Below are 18,123 nucleotides of genomic sequence, written 5' to 3' on the forward strand. Positions count from 1 at the left end.
GGGGGGGCTAGGAGAGAGGAAAGAGGAAATATGTGCGAGGTAAGGTATGGGGAGGTCTGCGGACCTTGCTCGTCAAAGGCCGAGGCCTGGTCCACAGGAGAGTTGCAGTTCTCTTGACTAGACTGATACGAATCCCCGGGTTCGTGAGTCTCCTCGATAACTTCGAGAGGCTCGAAACTAGAGTCTGTGTCTATGGAAGACCAGGCGTGACGTCTGCGGGTGGGCGGTCGTTCCCTCTCCTTCTCCCTCTCCCTCTCACTCTCCTTCTCCAGGCTTCTGACGTTGAGCGACTGGAGTTTGAGAGTGAGAAGGTCGACAGGGTCCGCATGGGATGGTGGTGCCGAGACCATGGTGTAATTTCGCGGGTAAAGACCGGGGCTTTTCCCCGATTCCAATCCCACCGTACGTTGTAGGCGACAAGCCAGGGGAGGGGTAATTAACGAGCAACCCGGACCCTAATTTCCTTGTAGTAATCTCGGGCCCTCGACCGTTACGAGGATCGGAAACTGGAGGGGAAACTGATAATGTGTTATTTTGCACAAATAGTGCTCTTTATTGTCACTGTAATGAGATGCCCGTATTGTGTTCGTAAGGTAGTGTAGGAACTAATTACCGATACCTCGTCGTACAACAGATGATGGCGATGGTGGTCCATATGGTCATGGTGATGATAGAGTAGCACGAAGCACAGGGGAAGAGCGCAGAGACGACGTCGTGTTACGGGTGAACTCGACCAAGGCCTTGCCTACCTACCTGACATAGCGACGAGACGGGGCGGGACAACGTCTACATGCTTTCCTGTTTCCCAGGAGGGAGACCATGGAGCCTCACATCTTGACAGGAAGCGGAAACCGCGGAGATGTATAAATGGTTGCTGTTGGGCACCCCAACAGATACCGTATGCAGTAGCTCCGACACTCCAGGGAAATTGCATCCTTCGGAGAACTTTGTTCTGGCAGGTATCAGGGTAGGAACTTGCCCATAGACTTCGTTGGCGGTTTTGTTAGGGGAACTGAGCCCAACAGGCTCTTGCCTTCGCTTCAGGTACGAACGTAGGTATCTGCCCGTCTCCTTCCCGCGACGCGACACAAGACGCGTCGTCCCCACATTCGGCCGTACCATTCAACACGTAATTAATACGGTGTACTTCGCAGATAGGTACACGTAAGGTACTGTAGCTGCATACGAGATTGGTTGGCTGCACAGTTCCGTCCCACAACGAGGTGTGGAAAAGCACAATCGCACTGTCCCCCACTCGTCCCCTCTCTTGTCCTTGCTCGTCAGCAACGGGAACTCGCAATGCAACAACTGCCATTTTGCAGCATACGAAGTGCCTGCCCGGACGAACTGTCCCATTTTCCAAATTCCCTCCCCCCTTGCGCAAGCCCGCCGCGTAGTCTCCTTTTTTAGTTGCCCTCTAGCCCCGGCTTAGAAAGGTTCCATTCGCATCCTTGCAGCAGAAGGCAGTGGCCTTCCACTTCAACGACTGAGAGTTGGTGGAAGCCTCTAGCCGTTCTTCACGGGGGCGTCATGCCGCTCGCTTTGAATAAATGAGCACGCCTTGGCAGGATATAGTCCGGCCGGCCCAAAGACTGTAGCCATCCCGCGGAGGGGGCGACCGGATTCGGCTGGGAAGCCTTTGAGGCGAAGGTATTACGCAGAGAGCCATACCCTGTGTATGGACAGCAAAATATTACCGTCAAGCCAGAGCCCCCAAAGTATTCATGAGTTGCTGTCCTGTTCCGTTTCCTCTGCCTGTTCCGTGTGCGCCTGCAGAGTTGCCACATGCTCGGTCGGAATGCGCACCAAGGTCTGGGGAAGAGGCGTGGTTTTTGTTGTCTCTTCCGTCGTACCTTGCTCAGTCTCGGTGTTTTTCGGTTTGGGTAGGCTCGCTATCATCGACAATCGACCGAGTCAGTGTCCTGATCTTCCCCGCCCCCGCCCGCCTTTGCTTCAAGCTACTCGCGTGCTCGTTTGGAAAGAGACGTGTACGAAGGAAACGGTGGAGGATGGTGTGGACATACCGGAAGCCATGTTGATTGCTCGTAGCACGTTATGCCAATTGCCGATGACCGTCGCGATTGCTGTTCGTATCCCAGTTGTTAGTTCGCTCCTACCTCCGTTTCGCCCTCAGAACCCGCCCGCTTCGATGACCCGAGCCGGTAAATGTTATGAGAGTCTACCTTAGGTAGGCAGATAGAACTAGCCAGACTAGCCGAGAGCTATGCGTACCTTCTGTGCCGTCGGATAGGGTCGAGAGTTGCTTCTCCAACGCTTCCATCTGTGTCGCGACAGCCGCACTTAGGTCCCTCAGTTGCTTGAGGCTTTCGAGCTCTGCCTTTTTCTCTTCGATCCGGGCAACCAGCGCTGGCGACGGGCCTGTCGAACCTCCCGAGGCATCACGAGAGCCCGCTCCCGGTATGCGGGTTGAAAGTGACCGTGTCGGGAAGGACATGGTTGAAGACATGTGACTGCGTTGGGGGTTGAGAGATTGCGCGGGGAAGCTCTGCTGGAGCAAATGAGGAGAGTGGAGTATCCGAGGAGGATTATATAATCTTAAGTTAAGGTACGGTACTTAAGGTAATTGGTGAGCACCAGCGATAAGATACCTGGGTACCTACTTGATAAGTGTGCCTTTGCCGGCGAAAGCAGACCACCTCATTCATGTTCAGTCATTTGTCATTTATGATGATATCTGAGCCTCGAAAGCCTCCAAAGGATGTGTTTGTTCGCGTTGCACAGCGTCGATCCCTCAGACAAAAGATGAAAATGACGACTTGGAATATAGAATACTGATACAAAACATTGAACTGGAGGTTATCTACGAAGCACTTCTATACCTATCTGCATCTGCAGTCCGCAAGACAATCTCTCATGTGTTTCTACCAACGAGCATCAATCCAGTAAGCGGAGTACCTGTACGGATGATCTAACTGCGTATGCGTATGGATACGAGTACAGATACCGGTGCTCTACGAAGTAATCACGGATGCATGAAGGCACACACATAAAAGATTCAATTAAATCGGTCTTGATAATCTCGTTAAAGGTCATTGTAAATGACGCCGGTGGCTGGGACAGCTCATTGCGGTTTAGTGCACCCTGAGCTGGACCCACGTGGTTGGCCCCGGCGCCCCAGCAACTGACGAAACCCATTAAGTACACCAAAGCTATGCCCCATTTGGAAAGGAAGTAAACAAATGACCGTTGGAGCCCAGCATTTTCCGCACTCCACAGCCGGTCGGACAAGCACACCGCTTCTGACAGCCAACCTCCTCTGGCTCGACTGTTGATACTTCTTTTTTTGGCATCGCTAGCAACAACTTGCTTCTAACGAAATCGAGCATTTGTGCTGCGAGACACTGAATTCAGTCTCGCTTTCGCTTTTCACTCTCTGCGTTAACCCCCGACACTATGCAACATGGCGCGACTAAACGATCCGCCCATCTCGACAGATAGTCCCGAAATTCGTGAGTGAAGCCGCGGTCATTCAGTTCTAACTATCTATTTCTTTGACCTCATCCTTTTGCTGACTTGAGGCATCACAGTCCGGAGAAAACTCCTGCGGCAAAATAGGGACCTCGCCAAAGCAAACTCCGCTCACCTCACCAGAATACGAGCCTTGGAGGCACAAAACGCCCAGCTGCTATCCGAAAAGCTCGAACTCAGCGGACGCATTATAGAGCTGGAGAAGGAAGTCGAAGACAACGAAGCTCGGAGAGTTGCCGACCATGCCCTCGACATTCGCGCAAAACTGGAGGCCCAACTTCTCGACTGTATCAGTGTCCTCGGTGAACTCGGCAACGAACCGCCCAGGAAACGACACGCAAGCCCAAAAAGTCGCAGAACTTCCAAATCTCACACCGTTCTCTTTCGCCGCAGCCCACCCCAGAAACGACCGCGCGAGTCGGCTAGGGACGCCGAGCTTCGCGCCTTGCAGGAGGGTCGATTGCCGCCTATCCAGGAAAACAAGTCATATCCAAGGCGTACCATGGAGTAGGTTTTTTTCTGGACCTCTGACTACCAATGTTTTTAGGCTAACCCTCTATCAGCCGCGAAGAAATCCTAGCCTTGTGTTCAGAAGCTGCCGACACTACCGACACTACCGACTCTCCCGAACTCGGCCCGCCACCGACATCGCGATTCGTTGACGCCGAGAGACAAGAGTCGAAACTGCAGTCTCCCACCAAGTCTCCTCCAGCTCAACCGCAACCAGCAGCCGACGAACAGTCCGAGTCTCCGTCATCTCCACGCGCCTCTCCGTTTACAGAATTACAAGTCAGACCCAGAGTTGGCAAAGCAACACACGAGGAGCCACCGTCACAAAACGATGATATCGCGGCGTCCAGCACGAAAGGCGAAGATGAAGCTGTTTCTGAACCAGCTCCTAGAACCAGCTCGAAGCGGAAATTTGGTGCGAGTGACGACTCGAAGACGAAGACTATCCTTTCTTCCACAGACAGACCCAAGTCGAAGACCTCCACCGGGCGACCAACACTACGGATTGAACGAACGACCACCAAGGCCTCGCGTGAGGCAACAAGCGCACAAAATCAGACCTCTACTGATCGTCCGACGGCCCCCATTGCTGTCCGAGTTCCGCTAGCAGCCAAGAGCACCAACGAAGACATCACTTCGCCCAAAAAGCTGGCTGCCTCAAAGCCTCCTGTTGGGGAAGGCAACTTGAAATCTGGCAAGACCGGGGACGAAGCTCGAAGAGAACGACGCAAGGCCAAAGCAAAGGAATCTCAAGAACCGACAGTTACAGTGCCTGTTGCACCGCCTCCTCCACCAGAACCGGTCGTTGACGTCCTTCCAAGCTCCGAAGTCGGGCACCCTGAAGTTCCGGAAACCGAGCCTGCGCCACCTTTCCCAAGCTCCCCTGAGCCGATACCTACGATACAGCAAACCCGGGACACGCCGCCTCCAGGCGATATTTCCTCTATGGGCGAAACGTCGAGACCAAGTCGGCGAGCCAGGGCAGCGGTTAGCTACGCGGAGCCCAACTTGCGAGACAAGATGCGCCGTCCCACAAAGGAGCTCTTTGATGCCGTGGCCGGGGAAACCCGATGGAAGCCGCGCCCCTCTCTCCCGAATTCCGAAGAGCCGCCATCGGCGGGGCCTACGACCAAGAAGCCCAGCTCAACGGCATCGGAAGGGAAAGACGCGTCCAAGGGGGCTCCCCAATTGATTCCCAGTACCTCTGAGGCTCTCGCGAGCGCTGGGGTAGCCAGCCCTTTGGCAGAAAAAAGGGCAAAGTTGGATCGGGCCGCGAGTACGAGTGCACATGTCACGGAACCCAGACACCAACAGTCGTCGTCTGTTTCGAAGAGTGCGGTAGACAGCAAAGACGAAGGTTCTGGCGAGTCGCCAAAACCACAGAACTCGCCTGAGGCGCCATCGAACGATGAAGCTTCATCACCATCAGATCCGGCCATCGATCCCTACGAGTTCCCCAGTTCTACGCCGGCCAGCGATAAGTTCGACGTAACCATAGGGAAGGATAAGGGACGCCCCCCACCGAGGCGCAAGTCCAAGTCCTCGCGCAGGCTCTCGTCCCTGAACAGCGAGGACTTCGATGTGAACAATGCGACTCACGTAGATGGGCTGAATCCAGCGGCAGCAGCCAGAAAGAGGACGTCGTTGGCACGTTCTCGTTCAACGGCCAGAATCGGCGCAGATGATGACCCTGAAGACCTGGGGCTATGGGAGGTGAAGGACGTTGAGTCGAGATCATCGTCACGAAGGAGAAGCATGATGCTATGATATTCGGAAGGACCCTCATGAACACCTTTATAATGATGCGACTCTAAGTTGTGGGGGGTTTTTTCTTTTGGTTGCTTCCGAGAGGCGGTCCGACATCCGACCGTACCTTGCTACCGGCCGTGTCTCTTTCCCTCTTTTCCCGGGGCGTTTGGCAGATTGGGGAGGCGTATAAAGCCCTTGTTACCAAGATACCACGGAGCCTCGTTACATGCTTCGCACTCTTTTTCTGTTTACTTGCATGTAAGAGTTTTTCGGTGGACTTCGCGCTCGAGTCTTCCCTTGGATGACTTCTGAATGACAGCGGGAACTAGGATATAGGCTAGACGAGAACCCGCTCGCTCCTGCGATTGTATGGAGTTGTTGGACATACTCGCGTTCATTAACGTGCACTGCTTCACTGACTTCGCTTCCCGTCGCCATCCATATCTATGCCAGGATGGAACCACACCTTGGAGCCTCATACCAATTCACCAGCCATCTCATATGCGTTCTGTGATTATGAACCACCGGATGGCTCCACGGGCTTGGTATAGGTAACCTTTTCAACAGCCACGCTCTCGTTTCCCTTGTCGTCTTTCCGTAGTTGGTAAACGTAGAGTGTCAACGATATGCCTTGTACCTATTGTCACACATGGAAGGTCAGCCGGCCATCGTTTGTCCCTCTATATAGCACGCTGGGCATCCAAGCGGGTTGCCTAGCCCACAGGAATATACGGGAAGAACGCAACCAAGACTCACATCCATAAGACAGAAACTCGGCACTGGCTCCTCGCCCTCCTTTTCCCAGCTGGGATGAAAAGCCCCCGTCGCACTGCCTGGATTGACGAAGAACTTGTCCATATACTCGAAAGCATCGAAGCGGTGGGTGCCCCCCCAGCAAAGAACATCGACATCGAGCTTGTTGGCCTCGGCGAGGAGCAGGTCGGGCTCGTTGGAAACTAGAGAGAACCCCTCCAAGAAGCCGATGCGGAGGGAGCCATGGGTAACCACTTGGGTCAAAGGGAGGCCGGCGGCTTCGACGTCGTAGCGGCCCTTGACGATCTTGAGATCTGGAGCGACGGAGCGCAAATATTCGTACGTGTGCCGGTCGGTCAGGTTGCCTAGGCAGAGGGTCTGGCCGATCTTCCCCGGGGCTAGGAGTTTCTTGAACTATATTGGACGGAAAGAGGTAAGAGCGAGGTCAGTTCATCACGACGGGGAGGGGGAGCCGCCTGAGGAGTGAAGGGCACGGGACGACGGACCTTGGCGGGAATGTCTAGGGCGCGGTCCGGGATGTGGAGATCGCCGATGACCAGTATGAGGAAGGCCATGGTGACGGCGAGATAGATAGCAATTGAATTGATTCCTAGTACGTCGTTCGGATCCTGGGGTCTTGAGAGTTCGACAGTGGCCCTTCTAGAGGGGAGAGGCGAAGGTGCACGTGAGACGGCGAGCTCGTGAAGACTAGGGAGCTGGAGTTCGGGGCTTGCTACGAATGGCGACAGCTCGCTCGGTGGACTAACCCCCGGGATCGTCGCCAATCAAGGCACCTTCTTATCCCTTCCCGGCCTGTTGGATGGTATCTCGTTCTTTTCGCGTTGACGTCCTTGTAATCGCGCAATGTCGTCACCTTGGGGGCAGAGGGAAGCGATGCAGAACTAGAGGTAGTAGCAGGATATCAGCACATAGGTTCTCGATGGCGAGGGGAGCTCGGTCTCATGCGTGCTAAGGTTTAGGTAGGTAGGTAACATGACGAGCTAGGTGGTACCGAGTACCTGCCTACAGAGTAGGCAAAGGTAAACGGTCAGCCACTCCCACCTGTTGTGTTGTGGCTAGTGTCCCTCCCGACTTGACGGTTCCCCCAACACCTCTCTCTCTCTCTTCGTGTCCCCCTCAATGTCATTTCCCCCCACATAAGATACCTAAATAAGGTATGTAATTATTACTCCGTAGATGAGGCACGAACTCTGAAGCTATTTTACACGTGTACTCCGTGTTCTTACTTACCCTTTACCTAGGCAAATGTGAAGAAGCAGTTGGAATTAACTAGTGAGTGCTCAAATGCCGAGTTTCCTCCTAGCGTGGACGATAAGACAAGTCCGGTCTTGCGCCCAGGCCTTACTTAATTAACCCAGAGAACACGTCGTTTATTGCTTCTAGACTCATTGCTCAATCTTCTTGCTGAAATAGATCTTGCTATTGAGAAACTCTTCTTTTATGCGCATCCTCCCGCTTATATTGCTCTCTTCTCCAAATAAGCTTTTCCTGACACCAGACAACGTCAACCCAGCAAGTTAACCAACCAACCAGCCGACTGGCCAACCCTCCGGAACTCTTCGGCCGCGACCTTAAGACACACTAAGATAGCCCGCCGGCCACGATCGGCACATATCGCCGGTTGTCTCCATGCACTCGGTTCTACGGCGGTTTCCGGTTCGCAGATTGGCTCACGACCGGATGCCCCTCCACAACCCCTCTTCACCCGCCCGGATCTCTCTCGTGGCAAACCATCTACGCTCTCCTGGAATCTCTCAGTCACTCAGCGTAAGAAAATAATCACCAACTGGAGCAAAGACAACTTGCTTCTTTTCGCCTTTTTCTCCTCCATTTGCCTCAAAACTGACGGGCGCGTTTGACCAGTCTCGACCATCTTCCACCATGTCCAAGCAACCGGAACACCCGACCTTGCTCATCCCGGGGCCCATTGAATTCGACGATGATGTCCTGCAGTCCATGAGCCGTTACAGGTGCGACGATTTTATTGCTTCTGCTTCACCCCCCGTTCTTTGCATGTACCCAGTCAGTCGCATCTCACTGGCCAGGAAGCTCGAGCTAACGCTTGGTTCATTTGATTTTCTCCAGCGAGAGCCATGTTGGGCCGGCCTTCGTTGCGACGTTCGGCGAGACCCTATCCATGCTTCGGAAGCTCTTCCAGACCACCGACCCCTCCTCTCAGCCGTTCGTCATTTCCGGCTCTGGCACCCTCGGATGGGATCTAGTTGCCGCCAACCTAGTCGAGCCGGGCGAGGATGTCCTGGTGCTGTCCACCGGTTACTTCAGTGATGGCTTCGCCGACTGCCTCCGAACCTACGGCGCGAACCCCACGCAGCTCAAGGCGCCCGTCGGTTCGCGCCCGCAGCTTCCCGAGATCGAGAAGGCCCTGTCGGAGAAGAAATACAAGATGATTACCGTGACGCACGTCGACACCTCGACCGGCGTCCTCAGCGAGCTCAAGGACCTGGCGGCCCTGGTGCACCGGGTCTCTCCCGAGACGCTTATCGTGGTGGACGGCGTCTGCAGCGTCGCTTGCGAAGAGATCGCGTTTGATGAGTGGAAGCTTGACGGTGTGGTGACGGCCAGTCAGAAGGCCATCGGCTGCCCTGCCGGCCTGTCTATTTCCATGTTCAGCGGCCGAGCGATGCAGGCCTTCCAGAACCGCAAGACGCCCGTGGCTTCGTACTTCGCCTCCATGAAGAACTGGACTCACAGTATGGAACCCCCCCCCCCCCTTTTTTTTTTTCGGTCCCTTGCGGTCCGCTGGGCCTCCATTTCCACCCGCGGCGACAGAACCGAACCGACTTTGCTAACAGGGCGTGACATCTAGTCATGCAGAATTACGAGGCCAAGAAGCCGTCCTACTTCGCGACGCCTTCGCCTCAGCTGGTCCACGCCCTTCACACTGCACTTGACCAGATTCTCGCCCGGCCGTTGTCTGAGCGGTTCAGCCGCCACCGCGAGGTGTCGGATAAGATCAAGCAGACTGTGAGCAGCCTCGGCCTGAAGCAGGTCGCAGCAAACCCCGAGGACCAGGCTCACGGCATGACGGCCATCTACCTGCCGGAAGGTATCAAGGTTACAGACATCCTGCCCGTGCTGGGTAAGAAGGGCGTCGTCTTTGCCGGAGGTATCCACAAGGAAATCGCGACGAAGTACATCCGCTTCGGACATATGGGCGTCAGTGTGGTAAGTTTCTCGGATGCAAATGAGACAACGCTTGTTCCCGCTCTGACTGACGAAATTACAGACGGATCCTCGGAGGCAAGACATCGACCATGCACTTACGTCACTGGAGGACAGTCTTGTCGCTTGCGGATATAAGAAGCCATAGGGTGGGCAAGAGTGGAAAAAGGACACATTTTGGGGATAAAGAAATCCAATGTAACTTGTAGTTCAGGGTATGCATACTTTGGTAGGCCATTCCGATCATATAGTATAGAAGTGATGGTTGCAAAGTCGCCTAACCCTTCTTATCATCGCAAGGTCCATAGGTCCCTGGAAATGATGTATCTATCTGATAGATAGTGCCCTCGAACCTTCAAGGGTTGCCCTCAGCACGGCCATAACCGAGGGAATTAATTACTTGTACGAAGGTATTGCTGAGACCAACATAGTTGCCGGCCTGTTTGAAGCAAGTGGTGGGCGGAAATCGAAGAGAGCCACTGATACCTCGAAAGTTGTACGTGTTCACTAATTACGTGGTTACTCGTTACGGGCATGGTTGGGTTGTTCCAATGGGGTCCAAACAGTTCCGTACTGGGAGAGAAAATATGGAGGCATGGAAGGGGAATATCGCTGGAAGTGGGTAGACCCATGGAATCTTCTGGGCTCGATACAAGTCCGGGACTTTCGGTGACGCTTGTTGGAAATGGGGCTGCCGTTGATTGAACCTGTCATGTTGATAGCTGACAACTGAACTTTTCGTAATACCAAGGGCACTTAGCTACCTTAACAAGGCAATTGCGATGCGGCTAGAAGTTGATATTGTCCTTACCAGTACTTAGACCATTCTGCTGAAGTTTAGGTGCTCGGAAGGTTTGTAGTACATTGGTACCTGTCAATATGGTCGTATCTGGTATCGGCCGAGATGGAGGTGGGTGTCAAAGGCAAAAGCTTGATGGACTTCCCTCCCGCAGCGCACAGATGCGTTTAAAACCGGTAGAATGATATAAGCTTATACTGAAGTCTACCTTGCCTTAGTCACTTGATGAGGAGCAAAACAGCTTATTGCTTCGTAATTACCTAGGTGCCCAGTTACTTACAACTAGAAAGACCAACCGACTTGGCTTGCTACTCACGCGTATCTGAAGCGTGGTCCAGGTTAACTAACTAAGGTCCTTAGTACCGCACTTCGCATGCTCATATATTTTCGTATTTTAGCCAGCCCATAGAAAGCGAGCCGTGCCTGCAGGAGACCCTCTAAATACGAGGCAGGTACTTGAAAAAATGGTGAAGTCATTCTCGGCTCTTACAACGGGGCTCTAGTGGGGAGAGGCACGTATAGGTAGGTAGTTGTTGGAGTTATCGTGGTCGTTGTGGTTATCGTTGTGGTTATCGTTGTGGTTATCGTTGTGGTTATCGTTGTGGTTGTCGGAACGACAAATATTCTTTAATCGCATACTGCGGGCTGTCGTGTGGCGCGTCTCCGATTCCCAGCCATACCCAGCACCCCCCTAGCTAAGTTTGAGCGCATTTCCCCGCCATTCCGCCTTGCACCTCTTCAGTCGAAATAGCCCTTTTATTACCTACCTACCTACCTTACCTACTGTACCTTTGCCTCAACATCACAAGTCACGTCAGGCCAGACCCTTCCAGTCCCGTACACGTTCTTCTCCCTCCTTTTGACCAAAGCCCACCTGCGCTCTGGGTGATTCTTGTCACCTTCACCTCCATTCCGCCAGAAGTACAAGACATCTTCGATGGCTGCCAGTTGTGCTCCTCGCGACGACTAGCCTCTTTCTCCTCTTCGTTCCCATCCAGTTGAACTTATTTGCCTGGACCACGATCCGCACGCCGATTCTTCTGCTTTCTGGCCCAAGATCCTCCATCCCACCCAATCTGAGCTTAGCCCTATCTTACCACGACGCCGATCGCGACTCGGTAACCGGCCTGGCTGCTGAACCCCGACCGCAATCATCTCCATGGCTATCACTATACCGGAGCTGGACAATTTGGTTCGCTCCTTCTACGAGGGGCGGGGCGAGCAGGTACGAAGCTCCCCTTTCGTGTTTCTTTCCAGGTCCCGTGGTGTGTGTTTGGTGCCATGAAATGCTTACAGTGTTTTACGACGATACAGCAAAAGCAAGCCCAAGCTGCCCTCAATCAGGTATGTCGAGTGTCCCTACCCGCTGACCACGCGCTCGCCGCGGTAGGCTCACAGTTCTGGCGATAGTTCAAAGAGGACCAAGACTCATGGCTTCTTGTCGATAAAATCTTATCAGAAGCGACCTATCCTCAGACGAAATGTTCGTCCCATCGTCCCATCCTCCCCGCCGCCCAGTCGCCCGACTTGACTACTAACTATCGCCTCAGACTTGGGTCTGCAAGTTCTGGACAGTGTTATCATGACAAGATGGAAGATTTTGCCTCGCGAGCAATGCCAAGGTGAGGTCCTGCTGGTCTTCTTTCTGCCCAGAGCGTGACGGGACTGGGGAGAAAAGAACTAACTCGAGCTAACCTTCCCAGGTATTCGCAACTTCATCGTCCAGTTCATCCTCCAGATTTCGAGTGCCGAAGATATAATGAAGGAGCAAAAGACTCTCCTCAACAAGCTCAACCTCGTTCTCATCTCTATCCTTAAGCAGGACTGGCCCCATAACTGGCCTACCTTCATCAACGAAATCATCTCGTCCTGCCACTCGAGCCTGTCCGTTTGCGAGAATAACATGGTCATTCTGAGACTGCTCTCGGAGGAAGTGTTCGACTATTCTTCAGACCAAATGACGTCGACCAAGGTCCGCAATCTGAAGACGACAATGTGTGCCGAGTTCTCGCAGATCTTCACCTTGTGTCAAGAGGTCCTCAACTCGGCCACCCAGATCAGTCTGATCAAGGCTACCCTAGAGACTCTCTTGCGCTTCTGCAACTGGATCCCATTAGGCTACATCTTCGAGACCCCTCTGATCGAGACCCTGCGGACGCGCTTCCTGCCTGAACCCGAGTTCCGTAACATCACACTGAAGTGTTTGACCGAGATCGGAGGTCTCCAGACTGGCGGCCCTGGACAGCCGAATACGTATGACGAGGCCCTGGTCAAGATGTTCACCGAGGTTCTCACTACCATCTCCAACATCATTCCCATCACCATCGACCTCAAGTCGACATACCCGAATAGTAATTCCAGGGACCAGGAGTTTGTGCAGAACCTGGCCCTGTTTCTCACCAATTTCTTTGGCGTGCACCTGAACGTGAGTACCTTTCCTACCTGCCTGTATTGTCTCCTCCCCCCCCCCCCCCTTTTTTTTTTTTTTTTTTCATCGCAAATTTGCTAACGAGCCCGGGAAGCTCATCGAGAACCTTCCCAATCGAGATTACCTCACTCATGGCCACTTCTATCTGATCCGGATATCCCAGATTGACGACCGCGAAATCTTCAAGATTTGCCTCGACTACTGGCTTAAGCTGGTCAACGAACTATACGACGAGATGCAGCAGCTCCCGATGGCCGAGTTGAATCCGCTCCTCGGTATGGGCATGGCCAGCGGAGGCGCACCGAACCCGGCGCTGCTGGCGAACTACCCGCTCCGGAAACACAAGTACGCCGAAGTTCTATCGAACCTTCGAACAGTCATGATCGAGAAGATGGTTCGGCCGGAAGAAGTGCTCGTTGTCGAAAACGACGAGGGCGAGATCGTCCGCGAGTTTGTCAAGGAAAGCGACACGGTCCAGCTGTACAAGACGATCCGGGAGTGCTTGGTCTACCTAACGCATCTGGATGTCAATGATACCGAGAACATCATGACCGAAAAGCTGGCCCGCCAGGTGGATGGCTCCGAGTGGTCGTGGCACAACTGCAACGTCCTCTGCTGGGCCATCGGGTCCATATCGTTGGCCATGAACGAGGAGACCGAGAAGCGCTTTTTGGTGACGGTGATTAAAGACCTGCTCGGCTTGACCGAAATGAAGCGGGGCAAAGACAACAAAGCTGTTGTCGCCAGCAATATTATGTACATTGTCGGCCAATACCCTCGATTCCTCAAAGCTCACTGGAAGTTTCTGAAGACGGTCGTCAACAAACTGTTCGAGTTCATGCACGAGTCGCACGAAGGTATGTAGCAAGGGGGAGGCGTGGAGCTCGCGAAATCTTTCCAGCTGACTGACTTGCGACACGGCGAATAGGTGTCCAGGACATGGCCTGCGACACATTTATCAAGATCGCCAAGTCGTGCCGGCGTCACTTTGTCGCGCTGCAGCCCAGTGAGACTGAGCCGTTCATCGAAGAGATCATTCGAAACCTTCACAAGATCACTTGCGATCTGACCCCACAGCAAATCCATACTTTCTATGAAGCATGCGGTTATATGGTCTCTGCGCAGGGAAATAAGCACCAACAAGAAAGGTTGCTGACAGATCTCATGAATATTCCGAATACCGCCTGGGATGAAGTGATCAAGGCCGCCAGGGCGGACCCCACCTTCCTTCAGGACTCGGAGACCATCAAGATTATTGGCAACATCATGAAGACGAACGTCTCGGCTTGCTCCTCCGTCGGCCCTTACTTCTACCCTCAGATCGGTCGCATCTTCCACGACATGCTGCAAATGTATCAAGCCACTAGCCAGCTCATCTCCGAAGCTGTGCAGAATCAAGGTACGTTGAAGGGGTTTTCCTGGCCCGGGAATGCCATCGTGTGTCCCGAGTTTCAGTGCTAAGACGTTGTCACAGGTGAGATTGCGACAAAGATGCCCAATGTTCGCGGCCTTCGCACGATCAAGAAGGAGATCCTCAAGCTGGTCGAGACGTACGTCGAGAGGGCCGAGGACTTGGCAGCTGTGCAACAGCAGATGGTTCCTCCTCTGCTAGAGGCCGTGCTCACGGACTACAATCGGAATGTTGCGGGCGCTCGTGACGCTGAAGTTTTGAAGGCCATGTCGGTCATCATCACCAAGCTCTCCGTGAGTTATCCTCCGTCTCCCTCTTTTTTTTTTTTTTTTTTTTTCTCGTTCATGGCTTCCATGGCGGTGACACCGCAAGGCCCAACTCTTGGCTCTTTGGTTCCTCGAAGTGCATGATACTGACCCCCCGGATGTAGAGCTTGATGGAAGACCAAGTCCCCGGAATCATGGAGAACGTGTTTGAGTGCACGTTGGACATGATTAACAAGGACTTCTCCGAATACCCGGAACACCGGGTGGAGTTCTTCAATCTGCTGCGTGCTATCAACCTGCACTGCTTCCCCGGTAAGTTCGAGACAGGTCCTATTATCTTGAGTAGACTGGCCGAGCCATCGGCTGACTTGGACTTGTGACAGCCCTCTTGAAACTGGACAACCGCCAGTTCAAGTTCGTCATTGACTCTTGCACCTGGGCGTTCAAGCACGACAACCGTGACGTCGAGGCTGCTGGGCTTAGCATGTGTCTAGAGCTCATTAACAACATCGCGGATACAGATGCCCAGACGTCGAACGCATTCTTCCAGCAGTTCTTCATTACTATATTACAGGACGTACTTTTCGTTTTGACCGATACCGATCACAAAGCCGGTTTCAAGACGCAGTCGATGATTTTGATGCGCATGTTCTACTTTGTGAATCCATCGGACGGCAGCCCTCCGAAGATCCAGGGTCCCATCTATCCGCCAGATCAGGCACCAGCCGGCACGCCCAACAAGGAGTTCCTGGCCAACTTCGCGGCGACGCTGCTTCACAACGCTTTCCCCAACCTTCAACTGTAAGAGAAAAACGGAGCCGCATCATGAAGGTATATTGAAGCCAGAGTTGCTGACCCACGCTACTTGAACAGGGCTCAAATCCAGGTCTTTGTCGAGGGCTTATTCGCGCTAAACACGCAGTACGACAAGTTCCGCTTGAATCTGCGAGACTTCCTCATTTCGCTCAAGGAGTTCGCCGGCGACAACGCCGAGCTGTTCCTTGTCGAGAAGGAGCAACAGGAAAGGGAGGCCAAGGCAGCCGACTTCGAACGTCGTGGGAAGGTCGGCGGATTGCTGAAGCCGTCCGAGATTGAGGACGACGAACTGTAGACCCGTTTGAATGGCGACTTTCCTGCTTTCTAGGTAGGGGGTAGCCATGAACTGCAACCTCAGCGTGGCTTATACAGCCCGTGATTCCTGTATCGTCTGTAGCGCGGAGTATTATTCCCCCTTGGCTATAGGTAGTGAGCAGTGATCAAGGATCCCATAAAATAAGAGCCGCTTCCTTTCGCGCAAATAGAGGATTATTTGTAATGGAGAGGTCGTCGCCGTCGAGTATCTATCCCGTAATCGAGAATGCCTGTGTAGGAGACAACCCACCACACATGTGCCGCTTGAGCTTGGAGTTCTCGACGGCTTCTGAACGATGGACGCGGTAGCCAGTCGGGATTCAATCGTCTTCCGGGACTGGAGAAACATGGTGAGCTTCAATACTTCTGCCGTCGATGTCTAGTCCCCTCCTGCGAAGATATGAACAAGATGCTGGAGCATTTGGCACAGATATATCCCCCAGCGACACGTCCTCCCGTATAATATACTCTTTATAGATTCTTCGTCCGCTTATTTGAAGACCAAGGACAGGAAGAAGGATATGTTGCCATCTTCGCGTGTTTCTTCCTCGTACCCTAGTGTACCTCCTCAGTGATATCTTCAAGCAGCAAGCCGTACTCATATTTTCCACACCATTTACGACGGGACCCTCACGTTGAAGAAAGGCATTGATAGACTCATATCTACTACGCATTACCGGGCGCACGGCTGGGATATATTTCATCATCTCAGTGGGGGTAATTTCAAAGCATGACATCTGGAACCGCCTCCGTGCTGACACTGACTGGTGAGTGAAGTCAAGTTCCACATATTGGCTCTTATCAACTGCGTGCCTCCTGTTCGTCTTGCGTCAGGGGAAGGAAGGTAAGAGGTCGACTTCCCAAGCCATATATGCACAAAGTATGAGAGCCGAGGAGTGTTGTGATATTCCACGGGAAAGCCAACCCCAGCCATAAGGCTGCATGCAATAGGTATGAGATCACGGCGCACGTCTCGTGCTGTTTGAACACGGTTGCATCCCGTTCGATGGAATAGATATTGAGACAGTGGGTGGCAGCGCATAACATCGACGACTGGATCTGGGCATCCACCCGTCGGGAAAAAGAAAAATAGAAAGAGTCTGGGAAAGCCGGCTGGACCATGACGCACTGGTTTTTCAGCCAAGGATATCGCCTCGTCTTCCTAGTCTTCTTTTGATATACGGTGCACGCCACAGGACGGGAAGCACTGATCATGTCTCACGGCTCACGGACATGGCTGATGATATCTGGCTTGGCCGAGCCACAATCCTCCACATGACCACCAAGTCTAGGTCTAGTAATCAAGAAAATAATCAAGAATCAAGTAAGAAGAACGCGAAGCCCCCTATCACACGAGCACCTAGATTCATCGTTCTTGGCCAGAAATCCCGCTTTAGAAAATTTTCATCGGATAACCGGGGATGCCGGTGGGCGCGAAGGGTCATAAACCGGTTGCGTCTCTCCCAGAGGTCGCGGCACGCATCATTCTCATAGACTAGGGGGGCCACTTCCCCTTTATGGACAATAATGGTGCGATGAGAAAGTCGAGATGTGAGCTGAGTGCTGACAGAGAGATGACCAGTGGCGGCTGTGACAGTGAATGTCCGGGGTCCCTGTGATGACTACCACCAGTGTGGACAGATTAGACGAGGCAATAGTTTCCGGCCGGCTGACTTGAAAGCCTCTTTCTCACCTTCAGCTCACCGAGCAACGAGAGAAGCCGTGCCAGAAGGTGTGCCAGAAGGTGTGCCAATGGCGACCTGTCGACTTGCCTGCCGAGTGGAAGCGATAGGAGGAGTAGGATTCAACACCACCACCATCATCGTCCCGAATCGGGTTGGTCAACGGGGCCGAGACCGACCAAATTCAGCCAGTCCATCATGCGTGCGGCGTCTGCACGATAGCACTCTGGCGCTTGGGGGCGTGGGAATCCCCTCATCATCCCTAGGTCGATGTTGTGTAGCATGACCGGCAGGCTCTACTTTGTCTGATTTGGCCGACATTTTTTTTCTTCGCTGCGTCCCCTTCGCACCACGTCCTGGAAATAATGCGACGTCCACCAGGGCGCCAAATCAGACACAGACTTTCTGTGTTGACCACCAGCACCAAGTCGAGGAGGTTATTGCAGGTGAAACCACCACAACCTCTCTCTCCCACCCCAACTCTGAGATATGTACAACAATATGCCAAGGACCCAAGACGAATTCTTCGGGCCACGGAGTTTTTGGCCTTGCCTCCCCCTCGTCCGAAGCGAAGCACAGCTTCGGCGGCTGAGCCTACTCCGTACTTTCGTACGTCGCACATGTACGAATACGCAAGGGTAAAAATACTTGGCTCGTGTTGGCGGTCCCAACCGTGCAGTGCGGCGTCGTCCCTTGCCCCC

At 53.4% G+C, this 18,123-nt stretch overlaps 7 protein-coding genes across 7 annotated transcripts in view; 4 read left to right on the forward strand and 3 right to left on the reverse strand.

The window, feature by feature from the left end:
* SODALDRAFT_332791 (hypothetical protein) overlaps positions 1-689 on the reverse strand; it is a 2,992-nt gene extending 2,303 nt beyond the window's left edge. The window contains exon 1 of the mRNA XM_028611803.1: positions 65-689. Coding sequence (XP_028467160.1) covers positions 65-350 — 286 coding nt within the window. The 5' untranslated portion in view covers positions 351-689. The remainder of the gene's footprint in view (positions 1-64) is intronic.
* Positions 638-1,490, forward strand: SODALDRAFT_359242 (hypothetical protein; the record flags this gene model as incomplete). The annotated part of the gene is made up of 5 exons (XM_028614165.1): positions 638-664; positions 842-959; positions 1,045-1,129; positions 1,207-1,393; positions 1,458-1,490. The coding sequence occupies 5 exons, from the start codon at positions 638-640 to the stop codon at positions 1,488-1,490; spliced, it is 450 nt and encodes a 149-aa protein (XP_028467161.1).
* Positions 1,491-1,722: 232 nt separating this feature from the next.
* Positions 1,723-2,666, reverse strand: SODALDRAFT_359243 (hypothetical protein; the record flags this gene model as incomplete). Its single annotated transcript, XM_028614166.1, has 4 exons — positions 1,723-1,892; positions 2,025-2,084; positions 2,233-2,509; positions 2,622-2,666. 4 exons carry the CDS (start codon positions 2,664-2,666, stop codon positions 1,723-1,725), a joined length of 552 nt encoding a protein of 183 aa, XP_028467162.1.
* A 3,107-nt stretch (positions 2,667-5,773) lies between these two features.
* SODALDRAFT_332797 (vacuolar protein sorting-associated protein) lies at positions 5,774-7,481 on the reverse strand. Its single transcript, XM_028611804.1, has 3 exons — positions 7,008-7,481; positions 6,505-6,915; positions 5,774-6,385 (listed from the first exon to the last, which is right to left on the reverse strand). Exons 1-3 carry the CDS (start codon positions 7,074-7,076, stop codon positions 6,263-6,265), a joined length of 603 nt encoding a protein of 200 aa, XP_028467163.1. The 5' UTR covers positions 7,077-7,481; the 3' UTR covers positions 5,774-6,262.
* A 922-nt stretch (positions 7,482-8,403) lies between these two features.
* SODALDRAFT_276331 (alanine-glyoxylate aminotransferase) lies at positions 8,404-9,853 on the forward strand (the record flags this gene model as incomplete). The annotated part of the gene is made up of 4 exons (XM_028608013.1): positions 8,404-8,492; positions 8,608-9,233; positions 9,350-9,708; positions 9,770-9,853. 4 exons carry the CDS (start codon positions 8,404-8,406, stop codon positions 9,851-9,853), a joined length of 1,158 nt encoding a protein of 385 aa, XP_028467164.1.
* Positions 9,854-11,213: 1,360 nt separating this feature from the next.
* On the forward strand, positions 11,214-16,185 carry SODALDRAFT_310778 (exportin-1). Its single transcript, XM_028609148.1, has 11 exons — positions 11,214-11,729; positions 11,819-11,848; positions 11,915-11,987; positions 12,055-12,126; positions 12,208-12,929; positions 13,027-13,789; positions 13,861-14,331; positions 14,407-14,636; positions 14,774-14,921; positions 14,993-15,410; positions 15,483-16,185. Exons 1-11 carry the CDS (start codon positions 11,664-11,666, stop codon positions 15,718-15,720), a joined length of 3,231 nt encoding a protein of 1,076 aa, XP_028467165.1. The 5' UTR covers positions 11,214-11,663; the 3' UTR covers positions 15,721-16,185.
* A 1,602-nt stretch (positions 16,186-17,787) lies between these two features.
* The window catches only part of SODALDRAFT_359251 (hypothetical protein), a gene marked incomplete at both ends in the record, with an annotated part of 2,733 nt that continues 2,397 nt past the window's right edge, over positions 17,788-18,123 (forward strand). Inside the window, one exon of the mRNA XM_028614167.1 lies at positions 17,788-18,095. Within this exon, the coding sequence (XP_028467166.1) occupies positions 17,788-18,095 (308 nt within the window). The remainder of the gene's footprint in view (positions 18,096-18,123) is intronic.

This window comes from Sodiomyces alkalinus, assembly GCF_003711515.1.
Source record: "Sodiomyces alkalinus F11 unplaced genomic scaffold SODALscaffold_4, whole genome shotgun sequence".
Taxonomy (NCBI): domain Eukaryota; kingdom Fungi; phylum Ascomycota; class Sordariomycetes; order Glomerellales; family Plectosphaerellaceae; genus Sodiomyces; species Sodiomyces alkalinus.